We start from the raw sequence: 17,770 nt of genomic DNA on the forward strand, positions 1-17,770 counted from the left end.
TTAATGTGAATATTCTTCTTTAGCGTTTTCTAAAGTATTTTATAAAACAACATTTTTATTTTTCTGTTGCAACAAAAATGTTTTTATACAATCTAACGAAGAGTTGTTAACGAAACTTCAAATTAAGCATTTATAATTATTTTTAGCTCACTCATTAGCTACAGAGTAAAGGTAAGTTTGATTGTCACTGTAATTAATAGGTATCAATATTATATTATATTTTCAATTTATGTTTTATAATTTAGTCAATTATTATTTGTTTTAATAATTTATTATTTATTTGTTAGCAAGTATTTTATAAGCTATTATCATGCATGTTTAATGTAATTTATGAGACATTTTAATGTTCAATAAAAAGTAAAATCATTGATATAGTTTTAGAACTAATCAAATAAAAGTACAATTTTACAAATAAACAATAAGTTTGTAGTTATTAAAGTATTTTGTATAGGATTAATTTTTATTTATTAATTAAAAATATCATAAGAATATTTATAACATTTATAAATTACACTTTTAGATTTTTCTTGTCCCTGTTACACCAATATGGAGGAAATTATTAGCACGTAATTAACACGTAATACGAATATAGTTTCACGCAATATTTGTAAGTTCCCAAGTATAAAGATTAATGTTTGAGCCTTGAGGGTGAGTACAATGAAATTTAAATTTGAAACTTGTAAAATACATATTAAATATGGGATAACTTTTGACAAAGAATCATATTTTATTTGTTATGAAATTTGTTTTTTTCATAAACACTGGAGGTAAAAAATTTAGAATTCGTTTAATACCTATTTTGTATTACCATCTTTCTTGCTTCAAAACAAATAATTACCAATTTTTATACACTTGAATTTAGTTTCTTAAAATAATCGTTTCACTGTGGAATATTTAGTGTTAAACAACGCTTTCCTTTCATTATCTTTACCTTATGAAATTGTTCAAGAGCCCTCAATGTAACAAAGGCTAAGGATATCGATGGTACGGTTTCAAAATTATTAGTTCGTTCCCATATATTGTACTTACCTACTTCTTTTAGGACGCAATAATACTCAATGGAAAAACCTCTTGCCAATGAAGTATGATAAATCGAATTAATCGATAACACGGTCGCTTCGGGCACTAACGATTCCCGTCAAAAAAGATCGACCGCGATTGGGATTCACGCGATCAGTGGCATATATAGGATTTGATTTCGGGGAGTTGACCCCCCCGCATATACGCCCCTGCACGCGATTAATACCGTTTTATTATCATTGACACACACACAACAACAACTACAACAACAACTACAACAACAATAATAATAATAATGATAATATGAAGTTACTATATTATATGTCCATATCATGTGACCTCCTCGAACGCCCACGATCGGAGGCAAAATAATAGACCTACGGAGTTTTTAAACACCAATACACCATCGTCATTTGGTAAAAAGTTCTTTTCTCAAACCGGTTTCACGGCCATTATTTCACAATGCATATTGTAATATTACAACGAACCGTCGGCGGCATACCCACGTCGGACAATACGACAATAATAATTGTCCACGACGATAATAACATAACATTACAAATTACAATACGAGTAACAGACCGCCGGCCGGTGATCGTCCGTCTTGGTGTTCGGTACGCGTAGTCGGGCCTGCGTTGCTTACCACAAGTAATACTAAATTCTGACACCGTATTATTGAGTGGTACGCCATCGTAATATGGACATAATATCGTATAGGTACGTCCTAACCCAACCTGAACGTAGTATGCCAAACGAGCGACAGGTAAAATAATAACAACACTAGTATTATAGTGATAATAATGGTAATATCGGGTGCGGGTAGTCGGCGAAGACCTGAGATCATAATATAATATTATATATTATAGTATATACATATTATGATCTTAGACGAAGACACTGTAAGGTAGAGTCACTGGCGTTGTTCGTGGTGGGGGGGATCTTGCATGTATCATTCTAATAGTACCGATCCGAGCCGCTTAGTGGCGCATGACCGGTTTCGCCCCACTCTGCAGTTGCCCCGATCGCGGTGCCGGTGCCGGTTGTCCGCAAGATAGCTGGTACTTATTATTATTATTATTATTTACCTGTCTCTCGTCTTCCACCGGCTGCGTGACCCCTCAGTGGTTCGGTCTACCTGGATTCCTGAGGTCGTCGGTTCTCCGTCCGCCATGTGAGCCCCGCGCGTTCACGTTTCCAACGTCGTTCGTCGAATGCGAGTGTGTCCGTGCGTGTGTCATGTTGATAATATTGTCGATCTGTGTTTGGAAAACTGGTTTTGCGCCAAAATCTTCAGCGAACGGTCCGTGAACAATGCGTCCGCCGGTAAGTACGAAACGGCTCGCGGGTATTAGAAAATACAAATTTTTGAATAGAGTGGCATATACCTACACAAGATGATAACTATTATTATCGTCGGGCGTACGCGTCTTTCGTCTGACAAAATTCGGGTTATCACGATAACATATAAGACGTTTACAGTTGCTGCTTCTAACTTTCTAAGCCCGTTTTCGATACCATTCATATAGCCCACCCTGTCGTTCACCGAGACGATGAGGGATGTATTAATACTTTGTTCATTGGTCTACCTTCAATCAAACGGGTCGTGGTCGTGTCTGAAGGGTGTGGTTACATTATACGATTGTTTCGATGATATACCGCGTGCGTACCGCGGCTGTGTCGTATCATTATTATGTAAACCGTGTAGCACGTACCCACCGCATCGCACGCCAAACCAACCTAGGTTTTGACCAAGCTTCGCGAAACCGGATTTTAATAACCGTCCGATTACGTTACGGGCGCGCGTGAGAACGGTCGAGTGCAGTTATTTTTTGCCGTGACCCGTCGGCAACGATATGTTGGGAGGTTAACGAAAACGAGAGTATCGCAACACAATGGGAACGGCACACAAACACCTCGGCCACGATGGTCTAAAGCCAGTTGCTGATTTTGTGCGTGGGGGGGAGGGGGTGATGGCAGCTGTAGGCACCCATCATGCCGCGTATTTACCTTATTTTTTTCAAGTATTGTTCAGTGGTAATATTACCTAATATTTAACCTATATCAATTATACCACTGGACAATAATGTCATTAATATTGTTGTAGTTGCAAAGTTTATATTTTACACATTCTAAGTGCCTAATAGATAATTAATAACAGTTAGTATCCACCCTACAAAATCCTAGATGGCTACCGTTTGAAGCGAATGTCTTGTGGGCATTCGTGTAGCATGTGATTTATCATAGGATGTCCATCTATTAATTTGAATTAGCGATGGAGTGCTAATAAGTTTAATACATTGTTTAAATGAAATAAATTAGAACACAATTATTACAGCTCCTTAATTATTATAGTTCACCTATTTTTTTTATTTATTTCACTAAATGCGGTTTTTGGTTTTTTTATGCAATAAAACTATTTTTTGATTGAAATAATTGAAACCATTATTTCTATATTATTATTAAATACATTTTGGTACAGTTATATGCATAAATATTATATAACAAACAATGGGGAAACATGATAGATCACCCATAATTAGTTATTCTTAAAAGTAATTAGTATGTTTACACCTGTTACATTAATCCCATTTTCATTTTCAGATGGCGTATAACTGGCTTGTTATTTTAATCGTATTTCTGGCAGTTTTCGGCCGGTCAGAATGCGTATCAAACAACCGGCCGCCTCAATTCCTCCCAGGCGGCGACATGGCAAGGTTTTCCATATCCGAAGATACCCCAGTTGGAAAGTCGGTTTACAAACTGTCGGCAATTGATCCCGAGGGATCGAAGGTGACGTACACCGTGAGTGGCCAACATCTGAACATCGATCGATTGACTGGTGTCGTCACACTAGCGAAACGTTTGGACCGGGAAACGCTAGATTCGCTAGAAGTCGTCATCAGCGTGACCGGTAAACACTACATCACTATAATTGACTCTGAATATCAAAATCTGTGTCAAAAAGCATAATAAAATAAAAAAGGGTTAAACAAAAATTTTTTCAGACGAGCCAATCAAAGACTCTGATGCAAATACGGTGTCTCTGAGAAGAGAAATAGCCATCATCGATGTCAATGATAATCCACCGGAGTTCCTAGGGAGACCATATTCGTTTAGCGTTTCAGAAGACACACGAGTTGGTACCATAATATATAGTAACGTGACAGTTATCGATAAAGACATTGGATTGAATAGCGAGATTTCCATGACATGCATTCAAAACAATGAACCTTGCGTGACATTTAACCTGCTCACCGAAAAAGTAAGTAACGTGCAAACTTTGTAAGTACGTTCAAATGGTCATATGTAAATGTAGTGTAGCCAGTGTAGGATGTAAAGTTGTATTAGATTATTCAATTTACCATGTCATGTTGCTTGCAGGTGTCCACAGGTACGTACGTAGGTTCTATCAGATTGGCACGTCCACTAGATTTCGACACAGTGTCATCGTACAAACTCACTGTGAAAGCATCAGATGGAGGGCTGAAAAACACTCTATCGTCCACCGCAAATATTTCGGTAGTCGTCAAGGACGTGCAGGACGAACGTCCGGTCTTCACGAACTCGCCGTATTCGATCGTGATCGACGAAAATACGCCGGCAGGCGTACAAGTACTAAAGGTCAACGCCGAAGACGGTGACGCGGGTTTCAAGAGGCCAGTCGTGTTGAGTTTAGAAGATGATTCCCTCGGATATTTCACCGTCGAGAATGAGTCTAACGGAACTGCCTACATATTCACCAGCGACAATCCTATCGATCGGGAAAACAAAATAGTTTCCGACGCCGGTGGTATTTATACGTTCAGATTAAAGGTGACTAATATCACTTAATCAAACGTGACAACGTATAACGGTATTTCGTTTTACAGGCTACTGAGCTGATCAACAACGAATTACCTGGTGACGTCAGCTACGAGATCGTCACCGTAGTAATTCAAGATGTGGACGACGAAAAACCCGAATTCAATGAAAGGAGTTTCACGACGTCGGTATCCGAAGACATTAGTAAGATGGAATATATTATGATTGAATAATGTTTACATTTTAAAAATGACTACCTAAATTAAACCTACCTTAATTATTTAATATTATTTTCAGGTATTGGAACTCCATTACCGGGATTAAATATAATAGTTAATGACAAGGACTTGGGGGATAATGGAAGATACGTATTGGTAATGAGGACCCAAGACTCCAGAGTGTCTGATTGGTTTAAAATTATTCCTGAGACGGCCTTGGGAAGGTCAACCGTACTGATTCGTCTAGTTGACAACGATGGGTTTGATTACGACGCAGGAGTAACTGACGTAGAATTCGATATTGTTGCTATGTACCAAGATAAAATGAGTGTAAGTACATTGTAATAAATTTCTTAACAAATGTGTATTTATATATTTTGAATGGATCTCAGGGTGGGTTCAAAGAAGCTTCTGCAGCTCATGTGCAAGTCAACGTACTCGATGCTAATGATAATTTACCAAAATTTGCTCAATCAACATACGCATACTCCATACCGGAAAATTTGGTACCTGGAACGAGTATAGCAAATCTCACTGCTACCGACATTGATAGTGGTATAAATGGCGAAATTACTTACAGTTTACAAGGTTTTGGAATGGACAAGTTTGGTAGTGATCCTGAATTCGGCGGTATATATTTGACTGGCAGTAAGTTACTTTTCTGTTAATTACAATAATTTTAATACAAAAAAATCTTGTGTAAACAATTTACCACGTGTATCAATAGTAAAAATCAATTATCATAGTGTTTAAAATGATTCCTTTAATGATGATTCCTATTTACTGGTATTTGGATTTCAAGCAATGTAAATATTAAAAAAAAAATGTAACTATATAATAATTATTTAGTTACATTTTTTTTTACTTACAGCTATAACAATAAAATATTGATGGAATATTGAAGTTCAGCAGATACCGGATTTGGTTATACGATTTGTTGTTGATGAGTACTTTCACTAAACAATTTTAATTTCATCAAAACCATGATTATAACATGCTAAATATATCGATATATTATAATATTATAGAATAGTATAATATATTCTGAATGTCAAATCTATTATATAATAGTTTTATAGTTTAAAATAAAACAGTTAAAAATATTGTATATCTCCTTTAATTAATTATCGATTTTATTTGGTCTGTGTACACTATAAGTATTCGAAATAATGCTTCAATTTTCAACTTCATTATCTTGTTCGATAGGAAAGTGAATCTAGTTGGTGCATTAGGGAGGTAAAAATTCGCAGTAGTTTTCTAAAGCACCGGGAAAAACAAAAAAAATTAAGGAAAAACGGGAATTTTCACGCAAAATTGGTTGTTGACAAAATCGATTTTGGTTTTTGGTGTAACTTTAAAACAAATGACCGTAGATACGTGTAATTTTCAATCATATTAGCATTTTCTATACACCTTAAAACTTTCAAAATATTTTGACTTATTTTGGGAGATTTTCAGTTAGTTTTTATAAGCGTCGGAAGTTCCAATTTTGTAAATTGTAAATGTATCAAATTTAAAAATTATTTTGTAGTTAACAATTTATAAATATTTCACTTTTTTAGTTAAGAGTTGAAAATTTAAATAAGGTTCCTCGTAAATAGGTAAATAATTTAGTTTATCATAACAATATCATCAGATATACTTAGTAATATTATGGGTAGACTGCCTGTTTTGCTCAGAATCATTTTTTGTATACAATATATTATATATAATTGAATTTAAATTTAACACCATCCATTACAGTGACCCACTAATTGTAATCTACAGCAATGCGACATCCACTTGACCACCTTTTTTTTGGTTGACGACTATGGGCTGTAAGAACTATAAAAAACATATTTTAATAGTTGATAATATAGGTAATAAATTACATACTACGATAAACTAACACGAATAAGTACTTTAACAGTTTATCAGCAACAACTACTTATGTGGGTACTTTCTAGTTTATTATTTCAAACATAGATATTGAGTCGTTTTTGCAAGCTTTCATGAATTTGTCCCATAAATACGATCGAAATTATCATAATAAATTGATAATTGAACACAAAATATCAAAGAAAGAGAATAAGCAAATAAAATAAAAATAAAGTTTATTCCATTTTAATAGAAATTAAGTAAAATATTTAAATTTCATTTAAGAACCATTTATAAAAAATATATCCGCTTTTAAACCTGAACCCTACTAATTACAATGATCATTTTATGAGATGAAAGGTAACCCAACAATATGTATTGAATTATTATTTTTAAATTACATTTTTCTTTAATGTATTTTTAAATGAACAATATATTTGAAAAAAAAATAGTGCAGCATTAGTGTCTTGGTTTTAAATTATAAATAACTGTTCTTTGAGAATATTTAATAAAACATTTATTTTATCATATTTTTCAAAAATATTGTCATTAGTTATTACTTATTACTCATCAAAAGGTCTTTCAAATGCCTTAGTTAAATTTAGATTATTTTCAATTCAAACGTCTTAATAACGTCAAGATAATTAAAAACAATTTCGGAAAATATATTTAATTTTCAAATGATTTAATTAATTAGACGTTTGTTTTTTTTAGAGGTTGACTACGAGCAGCAAAGTTCATATTCTCTAACTCTCGAAGCGAAAGACGGAGGTAATCGTTCCACCCACGTAGTTATTTTGGTTGAAATTGTAGACGTTAATGATAATACTCCAGTATTCAATTCGTTAGAATACAAAAGAACTATACGAGAAGGAGGTACTGAATTTCAGCCTAAATTCTTTGTTCAGGTAAGAAAAGTTACCATTTATTTTTCCGATACCATAAAATCATTGAATGATTTAAATGTTTTCCCACGGTAATTATTTAGGCATCCGACGCCGACAGTGGACTCAATTCTATGATTCGTTATTCGGTCACTAGCTCAAACTACAACGGTGTCGTGATGGTGAATCCGATCACCGGGGAACTGACATTGAATTCTCCGGTAAACTCGAGTCACACGTCTCGGGGACAATATGAGGTAGTGATAAGAGCGACGGACCTGGGAATTCCACCTCTACATTCGGATGCAAACCTCTACGTCAGGGTTGGTGTTCCAGGAAACCAGAGGCCCATGTTCAAAAATCTCACATATTCCGTCACGATACCGGAAAACACGCCGAGGACAATGGACATACTGAGGGTTCGAGCGACTGATCCAGACGGGCCTGACCATCTGATTGAATACAGCATGGTCAATAGTAACGATAATTTTCACATCAATAAGAAAACTGGAGCCATATCTGTGTCAGAACGCGCCATACTCGATTTGGACTCAACGGGATTGTCGCATTATCACTTGGTCGTTATGGCTATGGACAGTGGGCTGCCTATCAGAGAGGTTGCACACGCTGACGTGTTCGTCAACGTCACAGACGTGAATAATAAACCTCCCAAGTTCGACGATAATATAAGTTACATAGTATACGTACCTGAAATCACGGAAATAGGCGAAGTCGTGTACAAAGTAAATGCCGTCGACCCGGATAAAAATGCTTCGATCAAGTATGCGATCGTTGAACCAATTAAAGCGAATGACAAAACTGGATTGCCGTTGAAAAACACAAGCTTATATAATTTCAAAGATGTATTCAGGTAATATAATATAGTAATCAAAATACAAGATAATTAAGTTTATAGGTGGGATGCACATAATGTACATATTTTGATCATATATTCATTTACACGATACTAATCAGTTGACAGTACGAGTTAGAAAGTTCCGTCATCGGTATAATAAAAACATAAAATATTATAACGGAAAAACTTGATAGGCTCCCACCATATAATATGTATTTTATATAATATGCAAATGTGTGCTAGTACGTGGTATTATTTTTTATGAATATTTTTTCATAGAAAATTTATTTTCTTAGTTATTTTCTACAAGATGGCTAAAAAAAAAATACATACATAATATATTATTATACTGTATAGTGTATTTTTATAGTTAGTCGTATTTACTTAAATGTTTCATAACGAAGCGCTATAGTTTTAATAAAATTTTACAGCGTCAACAAACATACCGGCGAGATCAAAGTAAATTCGGCGCTTAGCTATCAGATGGCGTCGGTGATCGTATTGACCATTAGAGCGGTAGACATGAATGCCGTCGAAAACGTTCACGAACAGTACGATGAGGTGGAAATCACATTTTTCGTGAAGCCGTACATGAATAAAAACCCCGTATTCACTAATTCCGGATGGTCGGCCGACGGTGACTCGTCCATGTTAATCGTGCGGGTGGACGAAGAAACGCCAATTGGTACTGAACTTGTGCAGCTGAAAGCCATCGACGTGCTTACCAACGAGTCGCTTTACGATTTCAAGGCTATCACGGCTGTACCGCGACAAATTGCCATGGACTATGCGGGCAGAGTCATACTTACAGAACGACTGGACTACGAAACGCTGGAGAACAAGGTAACCGACAATGATATTTTTTACAAGTAAAATAAAATTATGTTCCCGTGAATCCATTTACCATACGTGAGAGCGTGTTATTGCGTGGTGATGTAAATTGCATCGCTAGCATATGCATTTTTAAAATTATACCGCAGTAAAAATATTTACAGTCCTATATCTAATTAACCAGAGCCCAGAGGTTTTATTTGGTCGTAAAATTTATTTATTTATTTTTATACCTCTACATGACGTGACGATTGTATTTGTGTACCTATACGATATATTGTATACTCAGGATATGCCACTATGACCACTGACTAATAACAAATTTCGTGATTTTATTTCAGACGTTGACGTTTCAAGTGAAAGTCACTACCGAAGACCGTGAGCGGTCCACTAACAAGACCATAGTGATCGAAGTACAAGACATAAACGACAATAGTCCAGAATTTGAATATCCCGTGAGTTAAAAACATTTCGTTCAGCAGCTTGCGATTGAATATTTAATATTTTTTTAGTATAACATACATTTTGGTAATTTAGTAGAAGTTTTAATAAAACATTAATAATGAAAATAACATCGTGTTCTACAAAGTGCAACTTCCCACACATAAAATGTTTTATGTTTTTACATTTTTAAAAATGTCTTGCTATCTACCTACGGATTCATAATTTAGGCATTTTAAATTATTTAAGTGGGTTTTATTTGTAGAAAATAAGTATAATATGATACATGGTTAATTATTAACCGTAACCACTGTTTATCACAATATGTATTTAAGTTTTTAGAAATTTTTTTTTTCTACAATTTAAAGTCATTATAAACAACACTTTTAAAACAGTTCGTTTAAAGATAATGTGAGCGTAGTAGTAGGCATTCCTATTATCTATCAACATTTGGCTGGGTACCCCAATGCCCACACCACTCTATTCGTCAAAATTCTCAACAAAATATTGTATTCGGAATATAAATTTAAACATATACACTGCATTAAAAACATAAGAAACTTTAAAAATTATAATAATACAAAATAGTAAATAGTTTTTTTTTTAAATTGAGGTTTATTAATGACTTCAAAGTTAAATCATGTAAATCAATACTTTCAAAATCGTTTATACTTTTTGGTATAAGGAACGTGTTACGTGTTACTTATATAGTATTTCAAGTTTAAATGTATAACAATAAGCATTTTTTGTTTGTCTAACAATTATTTGTAAAAAACTAGAATAGTATAGGTAATCATTCAAAAATACGGGTCGTAGTCCGAAGAGTTTTATTTAGACGTTATTTATTCCATTCTTAGGTAATTAGTAATCAAAACAAATGTTTATAACTCTGTAATATTTGGGATTAGACATTTTTAATACAAAAAATAATTCAATATTTCTCCTCTGTGATGAATGGTTTCCCAATTAAATTAAATTTTATATATTTTAATAATTATAATATTATGTTTTGACTTTTGAGTAATATAATATTTATACAAAAAAAATGACAGTTCGTTTGAACGCTGTATTATAAACTCTTAAAATATGATACACACATACCATGGATATAAATACTAAAATTAAGTTTCAAATTACATACATTTATAATTTGTATGCGATTGCTGTGTGTACGTACCTGTATAAAAATATGTAATATTAGTATTTGAGTTGGAAGCAAAACACCGAATAATTTGTATTAACACTGGTAACATTTTTTAAATATACATAATAATAAATAATAATGTTAGAGTTGATAAATGAAAAAAATTTGCACTAAATACAGTATTGAAATTGGAAACTCTTGTTACATTCACCTCTTTGTGGAAAAGTATTGTGTTGTGGTAGATCGCAGGTATTACATTTTAAAGCATTAATATATTTAGTATGGGATAATTATGTCTTCATTATAATATAATATTACCTATTATTATATTAGTAAAAAAATCACTCCTGATGTATAACGTCACAAAAATAAAAGCCTTAAAAAAAAAAAAATATATAAAAATTACGTCTCTAAAGTATTGTCTAAAATTTTAGACTTGATTTACAACCCATAAATGTGGTATACTATATTTTTGAATGCTTCTAATTTTAAAAATATCATCAGTTTCATCATTATAATAAAAATAATATATTATAATTAAAATTTAATTTCAGATTTATCGAACTTCTCTCGTAGAATCCAGCCCAAAAGGTACAGTTGTCTTGTCGGTGAGAGCAAACGACAAAGATTTACCGACGTCCCAAAATGGTATAGTCAGGTACCATCTGGGAGGTGAAAATTCAAATTTGTTTACTGTTGATCCTATAAGCGGAGAGATACAAGTTTCTGGAAATGGTGTAATTGATCGTGAAAAAACTCCAATTTTAAAATTAATGTTATTTGCATCAGACACGCCACAAGGGGGTCCTCATCAAAAAATTTCTTCAGTACCAGTAATTAATTGATAAATATAATATATATACAAATGTTGATCGGAAACTTTAATATTGTATTCATAATTTCTTATTAGGTTCATATTGATGTGAAAGATATAAACGACAATGCACCTGAATTTGATACTTCAATCTATATTGCAGTAGTATTAGAGAATGTAGTTCCCGAAACAAGTGTGTTAAACGTATCGGCACACGATCCGGACGAAGGATCTGCAGGGTTGGTTCAATACAAGCTCATCGATGAACAACAACTTCATGGTATTTATTTTAAATGTATAGAATTTATTTATATTTTAAAAGGTATGCTTTATATCTTAAAAAAGGTTTATTCTACATAAATCCAATGAATGGACAAATAAAGACTTCTAAAAGATTAACGGGTAAAGGCCGCTCTGATCCGTATGAAATGAAAATAAGAGCCGAAGACAATGGAGAACCTGGAATGTTTTCTGATGTTAAGCTTAGTCTATACATCAGCGATATAATTGAAAATGATGGAGTTCCGACTTTTGTACATCCAACTGCTGATGAAATCGCATATGTTTCTGAGGTAAGCGAAGAAATAACGATCATTATATAATCCAACAAAATTCACGTTATTTCTTACAAGCTGATTACATTGTTTTATTATTTTAGAATGCATCAATTGGATCGTTAGTATTCAGAGCAGTGGCTACAGATCCAGACGATCCCAATACACTAGAAGGAACAATTCATTATAGCTTTTTAGAAGAGACAAAAGATTCTTCATTTTTTTCTATTAATTCAGAAACGGGACTAATAACGACCACGTCAATTTTGGACAGAGAAATACAAGACAAATATACTCTTGTATTAGTAGCAAGAGATTTAGGCGATGTTCCTCAACAGTCCACAAAAGTTTTCAACGTTATTATAACCGACGTCGATGACAATAAACCTGTATTTAATAGATCGATCGTGAGTATTAATCAAATTTTTTCTGTAAGTAGATATCAGTGGATTTGTTTGCATATTTATTTAACACTTTTTAAACATGTTAGGAAGAAAAACCTTTAATGATGGAAGTCGAAGAAGAGTCACCTCATGGTACCTTAGTTGGTTTCATAGCAGCGTATGACCCGGATATCGGGGATAATGCATTGATTGATTACATTATAACGGGTATATTAATTTACTTAAGGATAAAAATATCAACAATAATCTTATATGAGTTGTACAATATTAATTTTAGATGGAAACGAGGGTAATGTATTTTATTTAAACTCTTCGAATAATGTAGCCGAAATAAGAGTAAGTGGAGAAATTGATAGAGAATCTGTTTCTGAATATGTTTTGACAATAAAATGTTTCAAACCTAAAACAAAAGCATATAGTTTGCATAAATCGTACAACAAACAAGATCCTAGTGAGAGACAGGTGGTTATTAAAGTACTTGATATCGATGACAATTTACCGAAATTCATCGATGAAAATTTAACTTTAGGTGAGTGGTTGGTTGATGGCTGTTTAAATATTGATTTCGCCTAAACCATGTTCATTTTTAGGCGTTAGGGTAAGCGTTCCTCTTGACACACTTGTGGCTACAATACAAGCCACAGACGTTGACAATATGGCAGAACAAATCACGTATCACATCACAAATCTCACTTTTGCTCATAGGCTTGAAAGCCCAAAAGAGATCAAGAGCTGGCCATTCTTTTTAGATCAATTAAGTGGTCAGATCAGAACTACATCTTCGATGGCATCCTATTCAGAAGGTTACTTTAACATAATTGTGGCAGCAATCAACAGCGACGTGCCTGGACGACATTCTAACACTACAATCAAGGTAAGTCATTGACTCACGTCAAAGGTTGATTCGAACGACAGTCAAAAATATATTAATATTAACACAATTTTATTTTGATAGGTGTTCATTGTAAAAGACCGTGGGTTGTTAAAGTTTGTTTTCACAAGACCACCAAATGTAGTAGGCCATTACATTACTAAATTCAAAGAAGAAGTCGAAAAATCTCTAGGGATACCTCAAGTTAGTTTAAACTTGTATGACACCCAGTTTTATTCAAAAAATGACGGAAGTCTAGATTTTAGTAGCACAGGTTCGTGTTTTCAACTAGTGGGCCCAAACAATTACAATCCAAAAGATACTATATCGTTACTCGAAGACCCTAGTAATCATGAGCTGAAAAACGTGTACAAACATTACGAAGTTAAAAACATTGAAGTAAGGAATATTATTATTATTATTTTATTTTTCCAGAAACTAAAATATTTTACGCGTATATCTGTTTAGCGATGTTCCCCGAAACAAGTTAAATCAGCTGTTACTTGGGTACAGATATCGGTGTTAGGTATTGCAATTTTCATTGGATTCGTATCGATTTTTTCAATATGCCTTTTATGTTGTTCTTACAAAAAGTAAGTTTTGACTAAATGTTTTATGTACAAAAAATATTTGTGAAATTAAGTAAGTACCTACTTAATTATTTTATTTTATTTGTCCTTATGATTATAGATGGAAAAGGCTACGATAATAACTTGATAAAATAATAACTATCAATTAGACGTGAACTCAGTGATGTGAGTTGCCATGTAAAAGTGCTGTGATTCAATAACTATATAATCAAAATATATAATATTATGTATATATTTTAATTTTATATATGACCTAAAAATGTAAATATAATTACTGTGATTATTATATTATTTACTTGCTTTGAAATGTGTTAATTTTTTTGATAAGTAATTGCTTAAGCAAACCATTGTTCACCTTTTAGTGTAATAGACTTATAGAAGTAAGACATTATAATATTATGAGAATAGAGAATAATTATTATTCAATACAACTTATAAAATCTACTTTTCACTTATGACGTTTTCCGGTATCAATACCGACAACCGACTCAAGTTCATACATATATGAGTGCACAATTCAATAAGTGATCGGATTTCTTCCTTTTATATTGCAATAAATATGTTCTTAATAAGAAGATTAAAATTAAAAGCTTATGATAAAGCACTCTCGTCTCTCTTGATTTACTTCAATCTGTTTCTAAGCAGAGGTTTAATGCTTATAACTTATATAATATAATAAAGCACAAAATATAATAATATTAAACAAAAATAATTATTTTATAGCCAGGAAATAAGTTTAATTATCAACATTTTTCTTTAAGTTCATGAAAATTAAAAATGTTTTGTTTAATTACCGATAGAAATAAGCAGTAAAAATACTGTCTGATGAGATAAATTATATAAGTTGAGTGAGGGAAACGTGTTACATTTATATTGTAAAATTGATTTTGAAAGTTATAAATCCGTCCATTCGATAAACGATTATGAATACAGAACAAAGCTAAATAAAAGTAGAGAACCTGAAATTTGTTAGTTAATTATACTTATAAATCTGGCTTTTTTATTGAAGTCCCCTTCAATATTTCCCAAAATTTAAAAATTATTTTCAGTATACGTTACGCAGTGGTCATACATTTATAGGTGTACTGAAAAATAAAATAATTTCAATAATGGCCTTACAAGATTACGTTTCATAGAATAGTCGGAATTGGGTGATTTTTTTTTTATTATATTAATAAATTATTTTTTATTATTTTAATTATATTAGGAGGACAATAAAATGTATTCAAGTTGTATTTACCTTCGATTTTTAATGATCTTTTAAATGATACTAGAAAAATTCATTTCAAATACACAGATATTGTAATACAGACGTTTATTACAACATCGGAAAATAGAGATTTTTATCAAAGTACAGTTTGGTAGGTAAACTACCATCTTTTTTTCAAATAAAAAAAAATATGATTGAAATATGGCTTTTTTACGAGGCGAGAGGGTTTTCTTGTAACCTAACTTTTTGTACTAAAAAGCCGCGGGTCCCAAAACCCTTAACATTTTTTTTCAATTTTTTCTGTTATTTTTTCTTACATTTTAGAAAACAGTTGAGAATTTTAAAATAGTTTATAGGTACCTACTTAAATTAGCTAATATATATTAAATTCCCAATTAATAAAATATTTGACTTCTTGATGATCTTTGACTCAAAAAATGGTCAACAATTTAAAATATAAACCAATTTCACTCAAAATCTAAAATAACAAAATTGTTATAATAATATAGGTACTAAATTATTAACTTAATGATAATTATTATGTAATGAATTATGTATTTTTTAAAACTATTTTATACGTTATTATTTCTTATATGTTATGAACTTATTGTATACCATAATTGTATATTATTTTTAATTTAACAACCCCATTACAAAGAATCATAATACTTATTATTTGATTGTGTGTAATATAATAACTTAAATTAAGTCTACCAATTTTTTAAAAAACCATATGGTTAATCACTTACCATCACAATAATGAATAAGCACAATTTGTTTTTAAAATTTGACGTACCTTTATTAATATTTGATCTATTCTTATTAATTTGTATTTACTTACATATACCATTGAGCCAAACATAAATTTAATTAATATATTTTTTTGTATTAATGTTTGCAATACAGTTCGTTAGTTTTTGTCATACTATCTGTGATTATTAATTTTATATTTTATTATTATTATTATTATTATTACTATATTAATTTTTGTTGTACATTGGTACCTACCACGGTACTAAGTCATTCAGGAAAAACATTTTTTTTTGTATATTTTAGTTATACACAATCGTGCATTGAATTTTAAGCTTTTAATTTTGATTATTATTATTAATATAATACTATGTATAATTAATCTATAAATTCAATTCACAAATTTGTTGCAACAAATTAATTTATTGTTATTATTTTATATTTTCAAATAGTTAATGATTGATTACCTTGGTATAGTTGCTTAATAGGTACACTGCTCGCTTTTGTATCAAATAACTTATTTATTATGAAAATGTAATTAATGTACACGCTTAAAATGTTATGTATTTTATCACTTTTGGTATGATAATTTCGAATACAGAACTGACAGCAGTTTAAAAGTTAGAACAATTTAGTATTGTGATTTGTCATTTTTAGCCAATGTCTACTGGTACAAAACTTGCAGTATTGTACAAGTAGGTAAAATAAACACTATCTACTACACTGCAGTGGTGGCCAAACTTTTTTTAACTCGGGCCATAAAAAAAAAAAAATTTTACCGCGGGCCATAATTTTTTTTTTTACTTTAAAGTCATCAAAATTTTAGGTATAGGTATATAATTTTACGTAAATGTAAAATATTATATTTCTTTCGCGGGCCAGATATTAAATGATGGCGGGCCGGATTTGGCCCGCGGGCCGTAGTTGGCCACCACTGTGCTACAGTACTACAGCAAGCGTCATCATTTGGTACCAATAAATTGGCTACTCATGGAATATTGAGTGGATTCGATGCCAACCACTTTTAAGGAGTTAAATATAGGCAATTTTCTAAATGCATGCGTGTTGTATATTATATAAGTGATCATTAATGTTTGTAATTGTAATGTAAAAGAAATAGAGAGAATATTTTATATTTCTTTTGCACGTCACGTACATGTCAATAGACAATAATGCGCTATTCAAATATTAATATTTTTTTTTTTTATCAAAGTATCAATTTTTTACCTTAAGTAAACTCCATAATGAATTCAAATATGTTTTCAGAAGTTTTATCATATTAAAAGTATAATAATACAATTGACATGCGATATCTAAATTTCGGTAGAAGTTGGGAAAGATATTTCCATCGGAAAATAACTTAATTTTTATCTTTTGTAAACTTAAAACACTTGTAATCTGTACTAGTATAAAAAAAAAAAATTGTTTATTTGTTCGGGGCAATATTCGGAAATAATTCACCGATATAAAATTGTTTTTACCATCAGAAAGCTACACTATACTAAGAATCTATAAGCTATATTTT

The 17,770-nt window shown here is 31.8% G+C and overlaps 1 protein-coding gene across 1 annotated transcript; it reads left to right on the top strand.

Moving 5' to 3' along the window:
- The first annotated feature begins 2,050 nt into the window (after positions 1 to 2,050).
- LOC100167397 (cadherin-23) lies at positions 2,051 to 16,004 on the top strand. Its single transcript, XM_001946343.5, has 21 exons — positions 2,051 to 2,343; positions 3,622 to 3,931; positions 4,026 to 4,282; positions 4,402 to 4,833; positions 4,890 to 5,025; positions 5,119 to 5,369; positions 5,432 to 5,687; positions 7,611 to 7,804; positions 7,885 to 8,651; positions 9,068 to 9,479; positions 9,809 to 9,922; positions 11,607 to 11,885; positions 11,963 to 12,146; positions 12,212 to 12,438; positions 12,525 to 12,827; positions 12,911 to 13,031; positions 13,102 to 13,353; positions 13,415 to 13,698; positions 13,780 to 14,094; positions 14,164 to 14,288; positions 14,386 to 16,004. Exons 1-21 carry the CDS (start codon positions 2,332 to 2,334, stop codon positions 14,402 to 14,404), a joined length of 5,250 nt encoding a protein of 1,749 aa, XP_001946378.2. The 5' UTR covers positions 2,051 to 2,331; the 3' UTR covers positions 14,405 to 16,004.
- The last annotated feature ends 1,766 nt before the right edge of the window (positions 16,005 to 17,770 follow it).

This window comes from Acyrthosiphon pisum, chromosome A3, assembly GCF_005508785.2.
Source record: "Acyrthosiphon pisum isolate AL4f chromosome A3, pea_aphid_22Mar2018_4r6ur, whole genome shotgun sequence".
NCBI classification, from domain to species: Eukaryota; Metazoa; Arthropoda; class Insecta; order Hemiptera; family Aphididae; genus Acyrthosiphon; species Acyrthosiphon pisum.